The sequence below is a fragment of the Rattus norvegicus genome, chromosome 14, assembly GCF_021556685.1.
Source record: "Rattus norvegicus strain SHRSP/BbbUtx chromosome 14, alternate assembly SHRSP_T2T, whole genome shotgun sequence".
Classification (NCBI taxonomy): domain Eukaryota; kingdom Metazoa; phylum Chordata; class Mammalia; order Rodentia; family Muridae; genus Rattus; species Rattus norvegicus.
In genome coordinates this window covers 15295013-15318570 of record NC_141547.1, presented here as the reverse complement: position 1 = coordinate 15318570, position 23558 = coordinate 15295013, and the positions used below count along the sequence as shown (strand labels likewise).

At 44.9% G+C, this 23558-nt stretch overlaps 1 protein-coding gene across 2 annotated transcripts in view; it reads left to right on the top strand.

Moving 5' to 3' along the window:
* The window catches only part of Shroom3 (shroom family member 3), a 296424-nt gene that overhangs the window by 98082 nt on the left and 174784 nt on the right, over positions 1 to 23558 (top strand). For both annotated transcript variants that reach the window (NM_001100889.1, XM_087582879.1), the window contains 1 exon segment: positions 8401 to 8555. In NM_001100889.1, coding sequence (NP_001094359.1) covers positions 8401 to 8555 — 155 coding nt within the window.

Here is a 23558-nt window from a genome sequence, read left to right as displayed (position 1 = left end):
TTTTTGTTCTAGAGCTTTTAGGTGTGCTGTCAAGCTGCTGACATATGCTCTTTCCTGTTTCTTTCTGCAGGCACTCAGCGCTATGAGTTTTCCTCTTAGCACAGCTTTCATTGTGTCCCATAAGTTTGGGTATGTTGTACCTTCATTTTCATTAAATTCTAAAAAGTTTTTAATTTCTTTCTGTATTTCTTCCTTGACCAGGTTATCATTGAGTAGAGCATTGTTCAATTTCCAAGTATATGTGGGCATTCTTCCTTGATTGTTATTGAAGACCAGTTTTAGGCCGTGGTGGTCTGATAGCGTGCATGGGATTATTTCTATCTTTCTGTACCTGTTGAGGCCCGTTTTTTGACCAATTATATGGTCAATTTTGGAGAAAGTACCATGAGGAGCTGAGAAGAAGGTATATCCTTTTGCTTTAGGATAGAATGTTCTATAAATATCCGTTAAGTCCATTTGGCTCATGACTTCTCTTAGTCTGTCTACATCTCTGTTTAATTTCTGTTTCCCTGATCTGTCCATTGATGAGAGTGGGGTGTTGAAATCTCCCACTATTATTGTGTGAGGTGCAATGTGTGTTTTGAGCTTTAGTAAAGTTTCTTTTACATATGTAGGTGCCCTTGTATTTGGGGCATAGATATTTAGGATTGAGAGTTCATCTTGGTGGATTTTTCCTTTGATGAATATGAAGTGTCCTTCCTTATCTTTTTTGATGACTTTTAGTTGAAAATTGATTTTATTTGATATTAGAATGGCTACTCCAGCTTGCTTCTTCTGACCATTTGCTTGGAAAATTGTTTTCCAGCCTTTCACTCTGAGGTAATGTCTGTCTTTGTCTCTGAGATGTGTTTCCTGTAGGCAGCAGAATGCAGGGTCCTCGTTGCGTATCCAGTTTGTTAATCTATGTCTTTTTATTGGGGAGTTGAGGCCATTGATGTTGAGAGATATTAAGGAATAGTGATTATTGCTTCCTGTTATATTCATATTTGGATGTGAGGTTATGTTTGTGTGCTTTCATTCTCTTTCTTTTGTTGCCAAGACGATTAGTTTCTTGCTTCTTCTAGGGTATAGCTTGCCTCCTTATGTTGGGCTTTACCATTTATTATCCTTTGTAGTGCTGGATTTGTAGAAAGATATTGTGTAAATTTGGTTTTGTCATGGAATATCTTGGTTTCTCCATCTATGTTAATTGAGAGTTTTGCAGGATACAGTAACCTGGGCTGGCATTTGTGTTCTCTTAAGGTCTGTATGACATCAGTCCAGGATCTTCTGGCCTTCATAGTTTCTGGCGAGAAGTCTGGTGTGATTCTGATAGGTCTGCCTTTATATGTTACTTGACCTTTTTCCCTTACTGCTTTTAATATTCTTTCTTTATTTTGTGCGTTTGGTGTTTTGACTATTATGTGACGGGAGGTGTTTCTTTTCTGGTCCAATCTATTTGGAGTTCTGTAGGCTTCTTGTATGCCTATGGGTATCACTTTTTTTAGGTTAGGGAAGTTTTCTTCTATGATTTTGTTGAAGATATTTACTGGTCCTTTGAGCTGGGAGTCTTCACTCTCTTCTATACCTATTATCCTTAGGTTTGATCTTCTCATTGAGTCCTGGATTTCCTGTATGTTTTGGACCAGTAGCTTTTTCCGCTTTACATTATCTTTGACAGTTGAGTCAATGATTTCTATGGAATCTTCTGCTCCTGAGATTCTCTCTTCCATCTCTTGTATTCTGTTGGTGAGGCTTGTATCTACAGCTCCTTGTCTCTTCTTTTGGTTTTCTATATCCAGGGTTGTTTCCATGTGTTCTTTCTTGATTGCTTCTATTTCCATTTTTAATTCCTTCACCTGTTTGATTGTGTTTTCCTGGAATTCTTTCAGGGATTTTTGCGATTCTTTCAGGCATTTTTTCGATTCCTCTCTGTAGGCTTCTACTTGTTTATTAATGTTTTCCTGTGTTTCCCTAAGGGAGTTCTTCATGTCTTTCTTGAAGTCCTCCAGCATCATGATCAAATATGATTTTGAAACTAGATCTTGCTTTTCTGGTGTGTTTGGATATTCCATGTTTGTTTTGGTGGGAGAATTGGGCTCCGATGATGCCATGTAGTCTTGGTTTCTGTTGCTTGGGTTCCTGCGCTTGCCTCTCGCCATCAGATTATCTCTAGTGTTACTTTGTTCTGCTATTTCTGACAGTGTCTAGACTGTCCTATAAGCCTGTGTGTCAGGAGTGCTGTAGACCTGTTTTCCTCTCTTTCAGTCAGTTATGGGGACAGAGTGTTCTGCTTTCGGGCGTGTAGTTTTCCTCTCTACAGGTCTTCAGCTGTTCCTGTGGGCCTGTGTCTTGAGTTCACCAGGCAGCTTTCTTGCAGCAGAAAGGTTGGTCTTACCTGTGGTCCCGAGGCTCAAGTTCGCTCGTGGGGTGCTGCCCACGGGCTCTCTGTGGCGGCAGCAACCAGGAATACCTGCGCCGCCCCTTCCGGGAGCTTCAGTGCACCAGGGTTCCAGATGGCCTTTGGTGCTTTCCTCTGGCGTCCGAGATGTGTATGCAGAGTGCAGTCTCTTCTGGTTTCCCAGGCGTGTCTGCCTCTCTGAGGGTTTAGCTCTCCCTCCCACGGGATTTGGGGGCAGAGAACTGTTTATCCGGTCACCACAAATCATTTAACAGTTGAAATATTTTTTTTCTGGAGTGTGGTGGTACACACCTTTAATTACAGCACTGAGGAGACAGATACAGGTGGGTGTTTGTGTGTTCCGGGCCAACTTGGGGAAATTCCAGGCCAGACACAGCTATCTAGTTAGTTAAAACTTGCCTCAATAAATAAAAATTAAAAAGAAGTTTAGGGAACAATACGAAGCAAGCAGTTTAAACCTAAAAGTGTAGCCAAAAGGGAAGAGTTTCTGGTAGAACTCTGTAAATATAGAAAGTGAGGGAGGGGCTCGAGACGTAGCTTAGTCCTCTGGGTCTTATCCCCAGCACTAAAAATCAAAGAGGACAAAAAGTGGTGGGCCACATGATAGTCCCCAACTTTCCTCCTCCTAATGTTTGCTTCCGTCTCAGTCATGAATGTATGGGAAGGAAACTCAACAATGAACGTCCTCTTCCTCCTCCTTATAGAAAATAAAGGTGTATTTTGTGGTCGTGGATTTTTGGCAACCTCTGTAGGGACCACTGGAAGCCCTGGTTGGCATTGGACTTGGTGTGATCCTCTTGACCCTGCTTTCTGAGAGACGGGATTGCAGGTGTGCAGTAACCCCCTCCTGTTTTATATTATTTTCATATGCATGATCATATTTAGCCTCTGTTACTCTTTCTGGCCCTTCTTCCTGTCCCATTGGTCTCCCTTGCCTTCCAAAGGAGCCACTTAAAAACGTTGAGATTCCCCACGTGAGAAAAAGCGTGCTATATTCATCTTTCTGCGCTCAGAACAGGCTAGCCTCCAGCTACCTGAAGAATGACGTAATCTTCGTCATGCCTGAGCGACACTCCATTGTGTGTGTAGCCCGGATTGCCTGTATCTGTTCATCTGCCATGGAGTCCACAGCGTGATTTCCGTCTTCGTGTACGCCACTGACCATTTCCCAGGGTTCGTTTTGTTCCAGGTGCTGGTGAATAATGTGGTCAGAACTCGGTTCCACAACCTGCGTTTGAGTAGAGCCTGGTCATTACCGTGCCTTCATCTCTTATCTCTTAGCTTGCTATTTTGTTACAACGGCAAAGCTGTGCTTTCTCAGGAAGTCCTGAGTTTTGACCTAATTACATAATGGAGTCATGATTGAGTCCTGTCTTCAAAGGGCTCACGGTTCAAGCTGGGGAAGGTGAGCCTGTGGACAGGTCACAGACAAGATAGATATAAATAGCTTTGCTGTACGATCGTGCGGGGGATACAGCATTATGTTAGAGTCGGGTACGGAGGTAAATTATTTGAATGTCATATTATGTTTCTATATTATTTTGTTCATTGGGTCTCTGAAAGCGGGGGAAGGGCATTACTTTTGTTGTTGTTCTCTCTTTGGTGCTGGGGACCCAAGGCAGGGCCTTTTTTTTTTTATTATTATTATTATATATAAGTACACTGTAGCTGTCTTCAGACACAGCAGAAGAGGGTATCAGATGCCCACTACAGATGGCTGTGAGCCACCACGTGGTTGCTGGGATTTGAACTCAGAACCTCAGGAAGAGCAGTCGGTGCTCTTAGCCACTGAGCCATCTCTCCAGCCCCAGGAACTTTTGAATGCAGGACAAGAGCTCTGCTACTTAGCTACACTCGACCTGAGGGACTGTCTTCCTTGGTGAATACAGAGGTGAAGGAGTCTGGGCAGCTTTGGAGGAGATGGGACTTGAACTTGGCCTGAAGCAATGTATTTGAACTTTACTGAAACAATGGGTAGTAACTGTATTTGACCTTTACTGAGTATGTGCTGTGTGTCAGACACTGCCTTAGCCCTTGGCTAGCATGAGCTCATTGAATCCCACTATATGTGTGGTAAATGTTTATCGTTTACATGGGGAAACCGAGGCACAGAGAGGTTGAATAAGACGCTCAAAGCCAGATACCTACGAATAGGCCATATAGTTTGACTCTGCTGTTATCGGTATTGTCTACTCTGACTCTGCAGTCCAGCTGAGAAAGGAGAAAGATCCGGGTAGGAGGGAAACCTGAGCAGCGGACACAGGCACCAGGTAGTCTATTCAGTGTACAAGGACAGCATTAGGTATCCAGGCTAGCAGGGAAGTTTAATAAGCAGAAACGGCCATCGATGCAAGAGAACTAAGTACAGCACGTGACATCTCCACGCAGCCGATAACATATGGTGGGCGATTTTGAACAGCAGCATCTTCATGCTGTACGACTTCTGAAAAACAATGATCCCCACTTTTGGTATTTCTCAGTCAGCCAGGACTTGCCGTTGGCGGTTCACACGCTGGATCCTTGCATGAAAGTCAGAAACTTAGAGAACAGAAAACTTACCTTTCTCAGAGTTCACCTGTGTGACTCAGGATGGTAGCCACTCACTGTAAGGCCCCTTCATAAAGCTTGACGAGCTGTGTGTGAAATACAGTAGCATTTTTGTTAAATAGATTTTTAAAAATGCACATAAAATTCACGACTCTAAGTTGCAGTGGCTTCCTCAGAGTGATATGAATGATCAGGATGGGAACTTTCATACCTTTGTGCATGGTTTCCACTCGCCATAATAAATGTGTAAGCGTTTACTAGCAAATTGATTAAAACACTGATTTTAGTATACTATTTTTGCGGTTCAAATAAGAAGTAGGTAAGGCCCAAATCTACAACTTTATTTTCTAACTATGAAGGCAACACAAATTGCTATTTGGTCTGCTCTATAGATCTTTCTTTCTTTTTTTTAAATTAAGATTTATTTATTTACTTAATGTATATAAGCACACTGTAGCTGTCCTCAGACACACCCGACCCCATTACAGATGGTTGTGAGCCACCATGTGGTTGCTGGGAATTGAACTCAGGACCTCTGGAAGAGCAGTTGGTGCTCTAAACCACTGAGCCATCTCTCCAGCCCTGTTCTATAGATCTTAAGATCTGTTGGAGGTCTTTGACTACAGAAGCAGTTCTTCCGGGTAACTATGAAAAAGGAAAAACCCGGGCTGGAGAGATGGCTCAGCGGTTAAGAGCACCCGACTGCTCTTCCAGAGGTCATGAGTTCAATTCCCAGCAACCACATGGTGGCTCACAACCATCTGTAAAGAGATCCGATGCCCTCTTCTGGTGTATCTGAAGACAGCTACAGTGTACTTATATATAATAAATAAATAAATCTTAAAAAAAAAAAAGAAAAGAAAAGAAAAAGGGAAAACCCAACCCAGGTTTTGTTTCCAAGCTTTTAAATTTGTTTTGCATCCCTCTTTGCATCGATTCATCCTGACCGATGTCCGGTTATCGTGCACTGGCACTCAGGTGCTGGACCCAAGCAAGGTTTCCCTCTGTTTGCTCCTAAAGCACACGGTCAGTGTCCTGCTCACCAACCACATCAGGGACCTGTTCAATGTCCTCATTGCTTGTTTTTCTTCCTCCAACTGACAAAACAGAAAGCAGTACAGCTGGATGTGGTGGTGCATCCGTTTAATCCCAGCACTCAGAGGCAGAGGCAGAGGCAGACAAATGTCTGTAAGCTCAAGGCCAGTCTGGTCTAGAGTGTGAGTTCTGGGACAGCCAGGGTTACTCAGAGAAATCCTGTCTAGAAAACAAACAATATAGATGTACTTATTTTATCCTGTGTGTGTGTGTGTGTGTGTGTGTGTGTGTGTGTGTGTGTGTGTGTGTGTGAGAGAGAGAGAGAGAGAGAGAGAGAGAGAGAGAGAGTATATGAGTATGTGCACACACGAGCACGGGACAAGAAGAGAGAACGACGTCAGGCATCCTCTAGCTCTCTCCGTTTTTGTTTGTTTGTTTGTTTGTTTTCTTTGACGCGGTGTCTCTCCCTAAACTCAGCTAAGTTTGTAGCTTACGCTGAAACCCAGCAATTCTCAGAGATTGTCTCTGACTGCTTTGGAACTGGGGTTACAGGCATCGTGGGAAGAGCTGACTTGTTGCTTAGGTGCTCAGATCCAGACTGGGCACTGCTGATTTTGGAGCAAAACTTAAAATGTGTTTATTTTGTTGTTGTTTTGAGACAGGGTTCCTCTGTGTAGTCCTGGCTGCCACAGAACTCATTTTGTAAACCAGACAGGTGTTGAACTCAGGAATCTGCCTGCCTCTGTCTCCGAGTTTTGGAATTAGATGTGTGTGCCACCACCACCTGGCTTTAAAAATAACTCACCATGGGGCTGGGGATTTAGCTCAGTGGTAGAGCGCTTACCTAGGAAGCGCAAGGCCCTGGGTTCGGTCCCCAGCTCCCAAAAAAAAAAAAAAAATAACTCACCATGTATAAAACAGTTTTAAGTATAAAACTGAGTGGGAGGTATTATTTTCCCATTCTCCTCCTGCACCTGCACATACCTAGCCTCCTGCTCCAACCACTTATTTATACCATTCTTACCTGTCTTAGGGTTCCCATTGTGAACAGACACCATGACCAAAGCAACTCTTATAATAGACAACATTTAATTGGGGCTGGCTTACAGTTTCAGAGGTTCAGTCCATTATCATGGCAGGAAGCATGGCAACATCCAGGCAGGCATGGCGCTGGAGGAGCCAAGAGTTCTACATCTTTATCCAAAGGCAAACAGGAGAGGACTACTGTCTTCCAGGCAGTTAGGAGTAGAGTCTCAAAAGTCCACCCCCAAAATGACACACTTCCTCCAACAAGGCCACACCTACTCTAAGGCCACACCCCCTAATAGTGCCACTCCCTGGACCAAGCATAATCAAACCACCACATCATCCAAAGTCCACCATCACAGTGTTACACAAAATTGTCTCACTTACCCAGAAGGCTTCTGTGCTATCTCCACTAACCTCTGGTGACCACAGATCTTCCACCATCTCTGTGGCTTTGCCTTTTCCAGAATGTCATATAATTACAGTATGTAGGCTTCTTTTTTTAGACTGCCTTCTTGCCACTTCTGTGTCTTTTCATTTCTGTTTTACTACTGAATCATATCCCATTGTTTGTATCACTTTGCTTATCTGGTGGGCCATCATTTGAACCGAAAAATAGAAAGCGAGTTATAGAAAACAAATCAACCGGGCTGAGGTTATATACCTCAGTTTGGGTATAAACTGAGAGTGGTGGTCGATACCTGTGGATCCCAGCACTCAGGAAGCGGTAACACAGGAGTCACAAGTGCATTCCTGTGTTACATGGCAGATTAAAGGCCAGCCTGGGCTACATGAGACTCTGTTAAAAAAAAAAAAAAACAAAAAAAAAAACCGAACCACAAAACCCACCTCAATTTCTAAAGGAATAAGCAGAAGCTCCAAGTGGATTTGGAGAGGGAAAGGGGTGTCCAGAGGGCTCTGGGTTAGTGGTCTCCAGAACTGTGTTCATCCATTCAGCAAATGTTTGTGAGCGCCCTCTGTGAGCAGAGTTACAGGTACTAGAGAATATGGCACAGAGAAATTAGCCCTTTGTTTTTACTTCTTTTTTTTTTTTAAGATTTATTCATTTATTATATATAAGTACACTGTAGCTGTCTTCAGATACACCAGAAGAGGGCATCAGATCCCATTACAGATGGTTGTGAGCCAACATGTGGTTGCTGGGAATTGAACTCAGGACCTCTGGAAGAGCAGTTGGGTGCTCTTAACCACTGAGCCATCTCTCCAGCCCTTGTTTTTACTTCTTAAAGATCACACTTTGTCCCGGTACAAGGGGTATGGTTGCCACTAGTCTGCCGTGTTCTGCATCTGGCCTGGCATAGCTCAGGACAAAGGAATTGACCCAGGCTGGACCCAAGGTCACAGTGTCACTCCCTCATCTCTCTGAGCAGATCGAAGAAGGCGGGAAGGCTGACTCTGTGAGCTCCGGACTGCAAACTGGAGATGAAGTCATACACATCAATGAGGTGGTGCTGAGCAGCTCCAGGAGAGAGGCTGTCTCCCTGGTGAAAGGATCCTACAAGACCCTCCGGCTGGTGGTACGCAGGTGAGTGGACCGGCACACCAACCCTGTCCCTTCTAACACCTCAGTGTCATCTTCCCGTCCTGCCTGACCTGTGTAACTTATCTTTAATGCTGTCTTGGTGGGGGAGGTGCTTTCTTTATGGGGTGGGGTGTGTCTTTTTCTTCTTGCCTGTGCTGTGGAATGGGACAGGAAGTGGACACTGTCTCTTTTAAAACCATCCCCGATTTTCAGAATTAGCATTGGCTTGTTTCACCGGAGCTTCACTGTTCTCCCTAAATTCTACGTTTGAAATACCGACACATCCCGGGTGTGGCTGGAGCTCTAAGCAGCCCTGTCTCTGGACCCAAAGTGATAGACTTGGCGCTAATTTGGGTGACATTTTGTTAGCCATGCCTACAACTCAGGACTAAAAGACTGACGGCTCCCTCTTGTTTGGTCATCTTAGGAGTGATGGCTCCTTTTGGGGGGGAAATTCTTGCTTGCGATATTCTTAGTTAATTATTTTATTTTTGGGGGTATGTGTGTGTGCTTGTATGAGTTTGTGCTTACCACGTGCATGCAGGAGCCTGAGGAGGCGGGAAAGAAGGCGCCTTAACCCGCTAGAGTTACGACAGGCGGTCGGCTGTCACGTGATCACTGGGAACTAAACCCAGATCCTCTGCAAAAGCCGCAAAGAGGTCTTAACCGCGAGCCGTCCCTCCAGCCGGATGCTTGCAGCTTTCATCAAGGTCTCGATGTCCGCGAAGCAACTCCTGGTGAACAGAATTATCTTAGAGAAAATGGAAGAGACTCAGTTTAGTCTTCCCTATTGTAAACCAAGCATATTTGAGATCTTTTCCATTTGCTGACTCATTTCACCTACACTTGAACCCCAAGAGAGGAGGCCAGGGAGATGGCTCAGTGGGTAGACATGTGGGCTGCCAGTCCTGATGACTGGAGTTCAATTTCCTTGGACCTGAACGATAAAAGGGAACCAACAGATCCCGAAAGTTGCTCTCTGACCTCTATACTTCCTGCCATAGTGGGCACACACGTGCACACAGATACACATATATAAATAAATAAATAAATAAATAAATAAATAAATAAATAAATAAATAAGCACAACTTTAAATTGATTTAAAAAGAAGGTCCTCTGAGGTAGCCTCACTATAACCACGTTGCAGACAAGTGGTAAAATAAGTTACTGAAGGTAGTGAGGCTGGTGAGCTTTAAGGCAGACTCGACTGAACTGCCTGGTCCATTGTTGATGTGACAAGGGGAACTCCTGAGCCGCGAGCCTGCACATTTTGTATATTTGGATATTCCTTTGCCAATAGGATTTCCTCTGCCTCCCTTGGAATCTAGAATTACAGTATTTGAGGACGTTCTTCTGCATTGCAACATTAGGGGACACCAATTAGGCCCTGTTTGCAAGCGGTAGAAGGTGACATTCTGTCCCCTCAGATGGTCTCTTACGAGACTCCCTCCTCTTGCAGCAACTCATTTCCCCATAGCTGACATTTCCCTGTGAATCATGTTTGGAATCCTCCCAATCACAAACCATACATGCAGAAAAACTGCCCACCCCTGTCTCTCTACGGTGAGGTCTTTGCTTAGTGTACCTGTGTGTCTGTTCCACCAGTCACCAGAGCCATCACCCTCAAGTTGCTTCTCTGGCTGTCAATGGCACGGAATGGCTGTAAGTAAAGTCTCCAGTCAGATGAGAGCAAGGTTCAAATATTGAGGTCCTCTGTGTGTAATTATCTAACGTCAGTAGAGTTGTTGTTCTCAGATAGGGTCCCACATAGCTCACACACACACACACACGCACACACACACACACATATATATATATATATGTGTGTGTGTATATATATATATATATCCAAGGCTGGTCTTGAACTGATCTTTATGTCTTTACCCCTTAAGTGCTGGGATTATAGGCAAATACCAGCCCATCTTCAGTTGTTGTTGTTTTAAAATGTCTTAACTTTTATGTGAGTTTTATCTACATGCATGTATATGCACCATGTGCATGCAGTACCCAAGAAGGTCAGAAGAGGGTGCTGGATTCTCTGGAACTGGAGTTACCGATGGTTGTGAGCCATCAGACCTCTGCAAGAGCATCAGGTCCTCTTAACCACTAAGCATCTCTCCAGTCCAAATATTTTTTAGACAGCATCTAAATATAGTTTCTTCATCTTTACATGAGGATTAAAATACCTGCTTTATGTCAAGATATGAAAATAGTCTGTGTCCACCAAATGAAAGGTGGGTAAAGAAAAGATGATGTTGTGCATACAAACTCACACATGTAAACCATATCACAAAAAACACACACATGTACCGAAATATTATAGAGCACCAAAGGGAAGGGTATTATGCCATTTACAACATGAACACAACTGGAGAACATAATGTTTCCCACATAATGAAAAGAATTCAAAAGACAATCTCTGATGTATTGGTTGGAATCTAGTCAGTAGAATTCCCAGAGGCAGACACTGGAATGGCAGTTGCCTGGGAAGACACCTAAAGGAAATGCAAAGATATTGGATAAAGAGCACAAACTCCAGTTAGAAGGTGAAAGAGGCCACATGTGGTGAAACCTGTGTTCTACGGTTGGGAGGAAGAAGCTTGGTAAGTTTGAGGCCACCCTTGACTATAGAGTGAATTTAAGGCCAACTGGGGTCAACTGGACTCTGTCTCCAAAAGGCAAACCAAGAAACCAAGACAAGGAAGTTCTGGGGATATGCTCCATACATAGCCTGGTGACTGTTGTCACTGATACTGTGTTATGTATTTACAATTTGTGGGGTAACTCTTAAGTGTCTTTACCACAAGGAAGCCTGGATGTACCCAGCAAGTACGTGCACATGCCCGTACACACACACACACACACACACACACACACACACACACACACACACACACGACACAAGGGTCACAGTGTGCAGTAGTGTGTGCACTGATTAATTTGATGGATTTTGATTGTTCATTACATAATGTGTACATCTATCAGGTTACGCATCTTGAATATCTACACTTTCTTAGCAGAGAGTGCTGAGAATTGAATCTAATCTTCACTCGTGTTAAGAGCGTACGCTACTCCAGTGCGACATCCCCAACACCACTGCTATATACATTTTATTAGTTGTAAGTCACTAACGTTGGGGGAGGTGGGAGGCAGTGTATTTTACAAGGTGACTGAAGAAAGTAAACAGTATAGTCTACATGGTAACAAGGCAAACTTCTACTATTTATATTATTATTGTCCAACTCTAGGTAGACTTATGCATGTTTTGCCAGGTCAAGATTTAAGCGCCTATGAGATGACTCAGTGGGTCAAAGCATTTGCGACCGAGGTTTACAACCTGACTTTAATCTCTAGGACCTACCAGCCTAGACAATAGACTTCTGCAGGTGACACACAATAAATACATAAACAAATGTAATCAATTTCTTAAAAAGGGTTTAAATGAAGCACACCATCATCCCAAACATGGAGGCTGTGTTTTCAGACAGGTAGAAAGGCTCAGAACAACGGGACCCATTCCTTCTTTCTAGAAAAGAGTTGAAGGTTTAAGTCACCTTCGTAAGAACCTCCCGCTTGAGAGCAGTGGTGCTGGCAGAGAGTGATCACGGTGCTCACACTCCTGAGGTGTCTGACGGGATCATGAAGTGTCCCAAAGGGACGGGTTCCACGCTGGTAGCCTACAGGTTTCTAGATGTGCTGTCTAATGTCTGATGATGGCACGCCATTTGAGTTCTTTCTAGCAGAATCTTTGCCAGTTGTGTTTAATTTGGCATAAAATGTTGAACTCGGTCCTTGCTGCTATGTGACCCTCTAAGCTTCAATCACCTCATTTATTCAATAAAAATACAATATCTCCTTCCTCATAAAGACATTATACTGACTGTGATAGATAAAGTTAACATGCAAAGAATGTGGGCTAGGGGTTGGGGATTTAGCTCAGTGGCAGAGCGCTTACCCAGGAAGCGCAAGGCCCTGGGTTCGGTCCCCAGCTCCGAAAAAAAAGAACCAAAAAAAAAAAAAAAAAAAAAAAAGGAATGTGGGCTCAACTGGGCCAGAGAGTCACATGGTACTGTCACATGGTCACTTATGTGGCTGCCTCCTTATCCAGAAGCTCCTACTTCAGTCCCTCGGTGAATTTATTCTGGTTTAGGGGCCTGTGATTTGCTTATGGGCCTAAAGTTCGTGCTGGACATTTCAGAGCTTGTGGGATTTAGGAGTATAAAGTCCCATTATATAAGCCAAGAAGCCACTGGGCACTAACCACCATGGCCAAGTGCTAATTCATTTCAAGATGGACACTTCTAATTGGATGGGAATCAATATACTTCATCCCTACAGCAATACTGAAGAGGAAGTGGTGACCTCTGCCTGTAGGAGCTGCTGTGTGTGGTGGCATCTATTCTGATGACCAGATGCTATACCCGCCCATTAGACTTCAAGGCCTTTCCCCTCTGGGGCCCCAGGGGATCACACTGTCCCCCACACCCCCTTTTCCAGTTTCAATCCTCACCACCAAATCCCCTCTCTGACTGACACATTCTTTCTTTAGATATGTTAATGAAATCGATAAGGTTACAGGCAGTCTTGCACTCGCCACAACGGGTGTGGGAAACGTTTTTGTCTCTGGGGTGACCGTTGAATGCATCCAAGCTCATCCATTTTGTATCCATGTTTAGCGTAAAGTCTCAGTGTTAGAGGAAAGGAGCCTGCCTCACCTCTCTCACAGGCAAGCTGCAGGAGGCAAGAAAGGGTGTTTTTCTCCCCTACCTCCAGATCTACTGCAAGCCGCTGTGGTGGACCGGCAGCTTTCTCCTTCAGTCCAGCCTTCATATCCAGGCCTCAACCTGAGAATTTGTTTCTCTCTATTTTGACAAAATGATTTGTAATAATTCATTTATTAGCTTGCTTTGCTTCCTAAGCGACTACTACTACTATTATTAATAATAATGTCACATGATTTTTCTAGAAACGTAACTGAGGGTGGCTATCTATGGCGGACAAATAACTTGTATAGTCAAAGTTTATGTACCTGCCTCCTTTAAAGTTATTTTGAGTGGCTGAGGGTAACACCTGTGGGGTGGACACACAAAAATTCCAAGGGCAATGGTGTTTATGTGAGTTTCAGGGTGACTGAGAACAGGCCGAAGTATAAAACACCTTCTTAAAAGACTTCAGTGACAAGAGACATGCAAAGTCCCCAGCGAGCCGCAGGTCAGAGATCTTGGGATTTCTGCTGACCCATGAAGAGGGCGGGGCTTAGCCTTTCTTGGGAGCCAAAGGGCAGTCAGTGTAGAGGCTTCAGGGACAGAGAATGCTCTGGTGCTTGCGGGCCACCGCCTACAGCTGGTGGTGGATGATGGGGGTGATGGGGGTGATATGATAAGCTAAAAGAGGCTTTGCAAGAGTAAAGTAAACAGCTCCCGGCTGGGGAGACCCTTGTGGAATGTGAAGAGCTGGAGCCCAAACAGAGAGTGTTAATTTGGGTGAGGCACACAGTGAGAGTCAACACTGCAAGTCCCATCTGAAATCAACACACACTTTATTTGGCAGACATGTGTAAAATACTTGTCTGAGGGCCAGGTGACCTTCAGAAGGAAACTGGTAGATAAGAGGAAAAGATCTTCAGATTTAATTGAACTGTATATGGTGCAAGATGCTTTATAAAAAAAATAAAAATAGATCTAAAGAAGTGACTCAGTGGTTAAGAGCACTGGCTGCTCTTCCAGAGGATCTGGTTGGTGTCCCAACACCCAGATGACAGGTCACAACTGTCTGTATGTAACTCCAGTCCTCCGGAGTCCAGCACCTTCTTCTGATCTCCTCAGGCACCAGGCATGCACAGAAATACATGCAGTAAAGCATGCATATACATAAAATAAAGTTTGCCAGCTATGGTGGTGCATGCCTTTAAGCCCCGCACTCCGGAAGCAGAGGCAGGTGGATCTCTGTGAGTTTACATCCAGCCTGGTCTATGGAGTGAGCTCCAGGACAGACAGACACATAGAGAGACCCTGTTTCAAAGAAACAGTAATAATAATAACAGTAACAATAGTAATGATAAATATTTTTAAAACAACCCCCCCAAAAGATTTAATTTTATTGTTCGCTTTATGTTGTGTTATATTTGTGTGTGTGTGTGTGTGTGTGTGTGTGTGTGTGTGTGTGTGTGTGTGTGTGGTGGGGTGTTCATGTTCAATATGCAAGAGGCCAGAAGAGAGTGTCAGACTATCTGGACTAAATTACAGGTGGCTATCAGCCACCCAGTGTGGGAACTAAGAGGGTGACCTGTACCTCCAACATATACGGCTGCATTCTATCTGAAGATGTCAAGTGACTGATGTGTTTCAGTCAGCGCTGTTTGAGCGTGGGTCCGGTCCCCTTTCAGAATTGGACAGTCAGAGACAGGAGGATCCCTGGGGGATGCTGGCCAGTCAATCTAGCCAATCAACCAGCGACAGGTCGGGCAAGAAGCTCTGGCTCACAAAATGAGGTGGATGGGTCAGGAAGATCCATGGCCACCGGGTGAAGGTGCTGCAGGAGCCAGGAGATCGAGGTTCGATCCTTAGAACCCACGCCGTGGTAGAAGGACCCTCTACACATGCCGTAGCAGCTCCTGTTGTCAACCTTTGACCTCTGCCCGCACTTGCACACATATGCAAGCACGGCCTACATGAGTACACATGCACATATATGCACACCAGAGATTCACTTTTTAAAAGATACTACTTTTGACAAATAGTATTCTGTTCTTAAACTTGGTGAACACAGACACACACTTGTTAGTTAAGCAATTTATATTTGGTATGTAAGAAAAAGCTAAGTACTTTCTATGGTAACTGTCTTGTTCGTTTTTATCTTATTATTTATCTATTTTGGTAACTGTTTTGTCTCTTTTTTAATACATAGCACTGGCTGTTGTTCTAGAACTCACTCTGTAGACCAGGCTGGCATTGAACTCACAGAGATCCGCCTGTTTTTGATTCCCAAGTTCTGGGATAAATGACATATGCCACCACATCTGGCTTTTTGCTAACTGTTTTGTCTGAGTTCTTGTTGTGTGTTCGTTTGTATGTTTACTTGTTTGAGGCACGGTCTCACTGTGTAGCCCAGGCTGTCCTGAAACTTGCTATATAGACCAGGCTGGCCTCAAATTGCCAGAGATCCATCCACCTGCCTCTGCTTCCCAAACGCTGGGCTTAAAGATATGCTACCACACTCTCTGTGCTTTTGACGAGGCTTACGCTAGGTATGTGAGAGTTAGGACACACAGGCAGTGGCCAAGCTGAGGCTGCCTGGATTGGAGGTCTGAGGGCATTAAGTACTAGCCGTGGAATTTTGGGCAAATCGTTTAATCTCTGTGGGGCTTAATGGAGAAATGTGTGACTACGGTGCTTAGGTTGGTGATTACAGCACGGATCATCTGAAAATAAAGTGTGTATTTGTTAAGTAAATCACCTTCTTGAGAAGGCCCACCCTAATCTGTAGACCACAGTGTGCAAACCAGGGTGCTAGCTGAAGTAGGACTTGAACTTCATGAGTAGGAAGAGGTCCTTGTACACAGAGGAATGAGCGTGCCTCATTCAGTGCAGACGGTGGCCATTTCACGCAGACGGCGGGCCTTTTCAAAGTGGAAATATTACTATTAGGTTTTGGTTTTTATTTTGTTTTTGAGACGAGGTCTCATGTAGCACAGGCTAGCCAGGCACTTGGTATATAGCCAAGGAAGACTTGGACCATCTCATCTTCCTCCCTCCATGTCGTGGAACCTAGAATTACAGCATGGGCCACCTTGCCTGGTTTACACTGTGCCAGCCCTTGTGCACACCAGATATTCACATCCCTTCTGCAATACATCCGCGGCCCATTTTCTTCATTATTTTTGTAACTCATGGTAATCCTACCTCAGCTTCCCAAATCCTGGGATTGTACGCATGGGCTCCAAGCCAGTTTGGAACCTTTTCCCTCCCCACTGCCTCTCTCTTCAAGCTCAGTCGAGGCATTCACTCTGAGTTGATAATGCATTAGAAAGGTTTTCTCATATTTCCCTGGAAGGGAGAGACTGGAGGATTAAAGCTCTGCTAGCATGTCCCTGTGCATAAGCTCTGGCTGTGTGATTTGCTTGGTAGAGTAAGGCTCAAGTGTCCCTCTCAGCTTTTGAGTTCTAGGCTATGGGGCTGGCACACCCCTTTACTCATAGCCCTTGGCAAGCAGAGTTCAAGACCAGCCAGATCTACGTAGCAAAGTCAGGTTAGACCAGGCTATCATCATCCAAAGATGCCAAGGGGCTAACCTGGAGCCCCTTGCTTTTTCAGTGGCCAATAGATTTGGGCTACGGAAAAAGCAACCAGAAAACAAGCCCGGGAAGACAAAAACAAAACAAAAGAACAAACCAACCCTGATTTTTAGTTCGTCTAGGACAATCTTGTACATGAAGAGGACATTTCCCTCTGACCTTGAATTTCCTGAAGGAGCTCGGGACACTCGGCTGACTTAAATTCCTACATCAGCCCCCGAAATAAAACAAAATAGTTCCAGCAGCTGTCCCTCCTTCCTTATAAAAACGAGACAGGGTTCGCTGCAGCCCTGGGGCCCACACGCTCCCAGAGGGACCCTCCCACATTTCTGAGGGCTAGAAAACCGTTTCTTCATATAGTGGGATGACGTTATTGGGTCGGAATGACTGGCTCAAACATTTGTTACCTCCATGTGTCCGATCCCTTTGACCCTTTATTTCTAGATCGAGGTTTGAAATTGCAGCTTGCCCAAGATTTGCAAGTCAATGATCTCGAAATAAATGCTGTATAATGAGCGCTGTGCTGTTGAAGTCCAGCTTAATGGATACAGAATTAACTCTATTAACTATTAATAAAGAAGGGTGGGTCAAGCCTGTTTCTTTGCCAACTAACTCATGGTTATAGTCTACGGGAGAAAATCATTTCTTAGACTGTCTACCTCCCCACAATCTCCACAGGACTGTCTCATCTTCCTCTACCTGCCTGACTCCATTCCCTGAAAATACACTTGACCTTCTCAAAGCAACTTGCTCTGATTAACAGTGTGTTAGCTTCTCATTACTGTGACAAAACGCCTGAGAAAACTAGCTTAAAGGAGGGGAGATTTATTTTGGCTCATGGTTTTAGAGTTTCAGGCTAAGGTCATTTGATTCCCCACTATACCCCAGCATCATGGAGGAGGAAGGATGGTGGGGCCCCTCTCATGGCCATGAGGAGAGGGAGGGGGAAGAGAGGGAGACGGGGAGAGGGAAAGAGGGAGATAGGGGGAGAAGGGGAGAGGGTGAGAAGGGGAGAGCAGGAGGAGAGAGAGAGAGAGAGAGAGAGAGAGAGAGAGAGAGAGAGAGAGAGAGAGCTCAAAAGAGAAACAGTGAACAGAACATGGCCCAGAGGGTTTCCTTCCGAGCCATTGCTGATTTCCACCGACTTGGCTCCACCGACTTGGCCCCACTTCCTAACCTGTCCATCACCTGCAAATACCTGACTATGGATCCACACAAGGACGAATCCATCTATGAGACCAGCTACAGTCACTTCCCAAACACTCCTCCTGAAACAGACGAAGCATTGAGACCCAGCCTTCAGAGAGCTGGGAGGATAGTCCAGATCCAAACATTAACAAAACCATATTTTAAAGCACTTTGCAGTAAGAGTTCATCAAAGGGAGAAATTGAAATAAAACTCCCTTCTTTGTTGCCTTTTTTCAGAGCCCTGGCTTTCCTAGAACTCACTGTATAGACCATGCTGGCCTCGAACTCACAAAGATCTGCCTGCCTCCTACAGGTGCCACCACACCTAGCTAAAAACAAGAAAGTTTGAAGCTGAGATTCAGGACCTCTTGTCTCATAAATGGAGGTCTGCAGGCCAGATGGTATAACAAGGAGGTGCCAGGTATCCGAGGTGAAAATGCCAACAGTATGAGGAAGACCAGAGATAGATTCCAATCTCAGCACTGCCTGGTTCTGGCTATAAATGCCGTGAAGGCTATCTAATCTCTGTACATGTCCCTTACAATAGAGGGGTGCAGCACTAAAATCTTCCTTACTAAGATGCTATGACATAGGTCATGAATATGCAGATCCTTCATTTAATAAGCAATCAGTATCCTATGAGGACTTTCTTTTGTAGCACATATATATGTGTGTGTGTGTGTGTGTGTGTGTGTACTTTTTTTGAGACAGGGTTTCTCTGTGTAGCCCTGGCTGTTCTGGAACTCTCTGTAGACCAGGCTGGCCTCGAACTCAGAGATTCACCTGCCTCTACCTCTCAAGCACTGGAATTAAAGGTATGCGCCACTGCTGCCCTGACATAAAAATATTTTAAGACTATACTGTTTAGTGTTAATAAATAAAATACAGATTTGAAAAACCATGAACCTTTGTGCCTAGAGGGATCTTGTGAAAGGCCTGTTTTGGGATGGGGGTTTTGACAAAAAGACAGTCTTCTCTGGAGAACCTGAGTTGGAAGAGTTCTGGTCACACTACGTCATAGCTTGTGGTAGGAAGCTGAGCTCCATAAAGGGAAGAAGAACTCACTAGACGAGTGCTCTCTCGACTCCTGGGGCTCTTTGGTTCCAAGGATTCATCAGAGGGATGAACCAGTCAGATTATTCACACACAGGCAGGCGATGTGAAGATGTACCCTTTGGACCGCACAGTATGGTATCTCTGGTGAAATTAAGATGTATGAAAAGAACTATTGAATAGGCCAACAGTAGCAGCTGAGAACAAACAGAAAAGGTGAGAGAATCTGTTTTATAGGCAGTTGCAAAGTATTCTATTTTTTTTTATTTTATGGGTGTGAGTGTTTTGCCTGTGTGTGTGTGTGTGTGTGTGTGTGTGTGTGTGTGTGTGTGTGTGTGTGTGTCTATATATAACATGTGCATGTCTGGTATTTACAGAGTCCAGAAAAAAACCATTTGATTCATTGGAACTGGAGTCACTGATGGGCGTGTCACATGTGGGTTCTGGGAATCGAACCCAGGTCCTCTGCAAGATCAACAAGTAGTTTTTTACCACTGAGCCATCTCTACAGCACCACAAATGTGTTCTTGAAACTCAAGTGCTCTTTAAGGTACACAGCTATGGCCTTCTCCACCTCACTGGCCCGAAGGTGTTACTTAAGAAATGCTTTTGCTTCATGAAAGTTCTAATTACTACCTCATCTCTCAAGGTATATGGAGGCAAATCCTCCCTAGACATATAGGAAGAGGAGAGGGTGTGTTGAACGTCAGATATGGCTAGCATGCATGAAACCCCAGGTTCAATCCACAGCTCAAAACTAGGTTAGGTAGCCCGTGCCTGCATCCCAGCTCTTGGGAGGTGGAGGCACGGGGATCAGAGGTTCAAGGTCATTCTGGGCTACAGGTCAATCTCCAGCTTGAGAAATCCTAAGGAAGAGGGTGTGTCCACCCTGGCCCTGAGAGGACTGCACTGGAGGAGACAGGACATCTATGGCAAGGGCAGGCTTCGCTCCTGTGTGATTCTTCTCAGTAGTCACACATGCCTCCCAGGGAGTTGTGTGCCTCCTCTGCCTTGTCTGCTCTCCTACCACAAGATCGAGTGTTCTTTAAAATTCCTAATTTGGGCAAGCGGCTGGGATAAGAGTGTGAATCCTGGGCTTCGGCACCCCATCTTGGGGCCTAGCATTAGACTCCCAAGGGGAAGTCAGTAGAACTGAGAGCTCTGGTAGCTTAGCCTCTACACATTTTTTCCCACTTGAGCATGTGGTTGATGGGCGTGGGGGAGCGGTGGCGGCAGCTGTAGTGGCCTTCGGCCCTCAGGCACACGTCCAAGAGGCCTGGCATCATGGGAATCCGTGCGGTGTGCTTTGAGGAGGTATTTCAATCCTGCTGGGACCGCACTCAGAGCAGGTTTGGCTTCCATGGAGTTCTGGGCTTCGGGGTAGACGTCCGGATTTCATTTCCTGGGCAGTTGCTCCTTTCCGTGGAAAATTCATGTAACACGTTATTGGGTTTCCCGGGAGGTATGCGGTAAGATTCCCTGGCTGTAATGAGTAAAGAGGTGTTTCCCCCCGCCCTCCCCCAAGCATATAATGGTAGCTACTATTTTTATCCAGTGGGGTTGCATGTGCTCACTGAACACTGGCCACATACAAAGGAATGCCTTATTTGTTCCCCAGCAAAGGAGGCTTGATGATAAAAGCCCTGAATTCATTCCTGGGATAGCATGGCTTTATTTCAGACAAATGTATTCCAAACCGGAGTTGCCTCTCGGTGCCTGGCCACTAAAGAATGACCCTCAAATATCTGTCTGAGCCTTTGAACATGGGGGCTGAGTTCTGAGCTCACACAGAAGTTAGGGCCAAACCCCAGCTCCAAGGATGGATACATCAGTCCCTGATTTCATGATGGCTCCAGGCAAAGGAGTGTTAACTACCACCTACCCTCAATCCTGTTCTTCGAGATCTCTTGAGGTTCTGTTGGTTTTATTTTGGCCTGGATAATCCTTTGTTTCACTGCCTACCCCCTTTCTTCTTGATTATATGTCCGATTGATTGAGCGAGTGATTGAAGGAGTATGGTGTTAAGGAGTCAGAGCAAGTGACTTAATGGCAAATGGTTAAGTTGTAGCTTAACCATTAACCTTAGACCCTTCCCTGCCTTTTTTTTTCCTCCCCAGACTGTAGCTCAGACTGGCCTTAAGCACACCGTGTAACTGGGCTGACCTTGAACTCTTCTTTAATTGTTATTCTATTCATGCATTATATGTGTGCATTTTGTGTCGATATATGCCACTGTGTGTTTGTGGGTTCCTGTGGAGTTCAGAAGAGGAAGTCAGACCAGAACTGAAGTTACATGGCAGTTGTGAGCTGCCTGCTGTGTGTGCTGGGAACCGAACTCTGGTCCTCTGTAAGAACAGCAAGTGTTCTTTTTTTTTTTTTTTTTCTGGATCTGGGGACTGAACCCAGGGCCTTGTGCTTGCTAGGCAAGCACTCTACCGCTGAGCTAAATCCCCAACCCCTGAACACCAAATGTTCTTAATCACTGAGCCTCCTCTCCAGCCCCTGGCCTTGATTTTCTGATCCTCCTGCCTTTTTCTTCCTAAGTACTGAGATTATAGGTGTGTACTGTCATACCCAGTTTCTCCTGACCATTTTCACTTCTTCAAGACAACAAATGTTCTTTTCGGGTCTGAGCGAAGAATCTTAAAGAATAAGTTTGACTGTTTCTAAGGGTCCCTCTTAACCGTCAGTTGGCAGAGAAACTTCCAGATATGTCATGGTATGAACAGTAGGGTCACTTTCCTTGACTATGGCTTATTAAAGTGAGCTGCCTTAATTGTGTGCTTGTTACCATCTGTCCCTTCAGGATCATCTTCAGAGGAGGCAGCTTCAAAGAGCCTAGTCAGTTCTTAATTAAATTATACCAAAACATTGGTTGAACTGTTGTGCCTTTTGTAGAGGCCCTCACGAGGGTCTGTCCCTGGGCTACGGTACTACTAGTTCTGTGTAAGTGGCACACGCCTTTCTTCCACTGTCCCCGCATTCTGCTGTCACGCTCTACTGGGAGGCTGTGTTTGCTTAGTGGGTGAGATGTGTATAGTTATACCTGGGGAGATGGCTGTTCACTCAACATATTTGTTGTTTCTATGGGAAGGTTGCTGGGCTGTGTTCTTGGAGGCTGATCCTGAGAAATATTGTAAAAGGATTATTGGAGATGTTTCTCCAAAGGTGTCTTGAGTAGGAGTCAGCCACCACTGTTTACTGATAGGGTCCATAAACACCAGACACCTGAAACAGTCTTCCACGGGACTGTCCCAGTACCCATTTCCACAACCTCTCTTCCTCCTCCATCCTCATAACTCCAAGGAGCAGGAAGTGAACGAGAGGCAGCATTTCCCACTGGCAGTCCCATGTCACCAGTGTGTGCTGCTTAATCCAAATTAAACTTTGATCGACTGTTCTGATGCCCTTCAGGTGTTTGCATGAGCCTTAGCCTTTCTTGCACAGTCAGTCAAATTGTGGCTTCATCCTACATATCGTACATATCGTACATATTGTACATATCCTACATACCCTACATATCGTACATATCATACCTACCCTACATATCCTACATATCGTACATATCATACATATCCTATATATCCTACATATATCCTACACATCGGGATGGATGTTCCTCATCCTCTTCAGCTCTCCTTTCTCTCTTCCCTCCCCGCTCCCTACCAGTCAGAGAGGCATCCTTTTCTTCTCCTTAGGATACAAACCTATAGATGACCTAGCTTTTTACCCAGTGTGCCACTCTCTGATTCATGCTCGCTGAATATTTGTGAATAAACACAAAAGCACACCCAACAACATCGTGTACTTCAGTGGTTAGGTGTGCCAGCTCCAAGCTGGCCCTCTTGTGTGTGTTTTATGTGATGGTTGATTCTTTTTTTTTTTTTAAGATAAGATTTATTTGTTTTATGTAAATACACTGTGTCTGTCTCTGTCTTCACACACCAGAAGAGAGTACCAGATCCTATCACAGATAGTTGTGAGTCACCATGTGGTTGCTGGGAATTGAACTCAGGACCTCTGGAAGAGCAGTCAGTGCTCTTAACTGCTGAGCCACCTCTCCAGCCCCAACGATGGTTGATTCTTATGCCACCCAAGTCTCTCTTCTGTTCTCCTCAAGTTTCCTTACATGTGGACTTGAGACAGCAGTGCATCGCAATCAGCTGTGGGCTGGGAGACGGTTCAGTCAGCAAAACACCTGCTCTGCAAGCGCGAGGACCTGAGTTCAGATCCCAAAACCCACATTAAAAAGAGGCCAACTGAGAAGGGACAGAGTCAGGACAGTCCCCGAAGCTCTAAGAGAACCTATGATTTCAAAAGAATAAAGGTTGTCAGTAATCAAGGACAAGCCCCTGAGACTTTGATTTGGGACTTCTCTATGTGTGTGCACAGGCAGTTACACACACACACACACACACACACACACACACACACACACACACACGCACACACTTTTGTTTTTTGTTTTTTT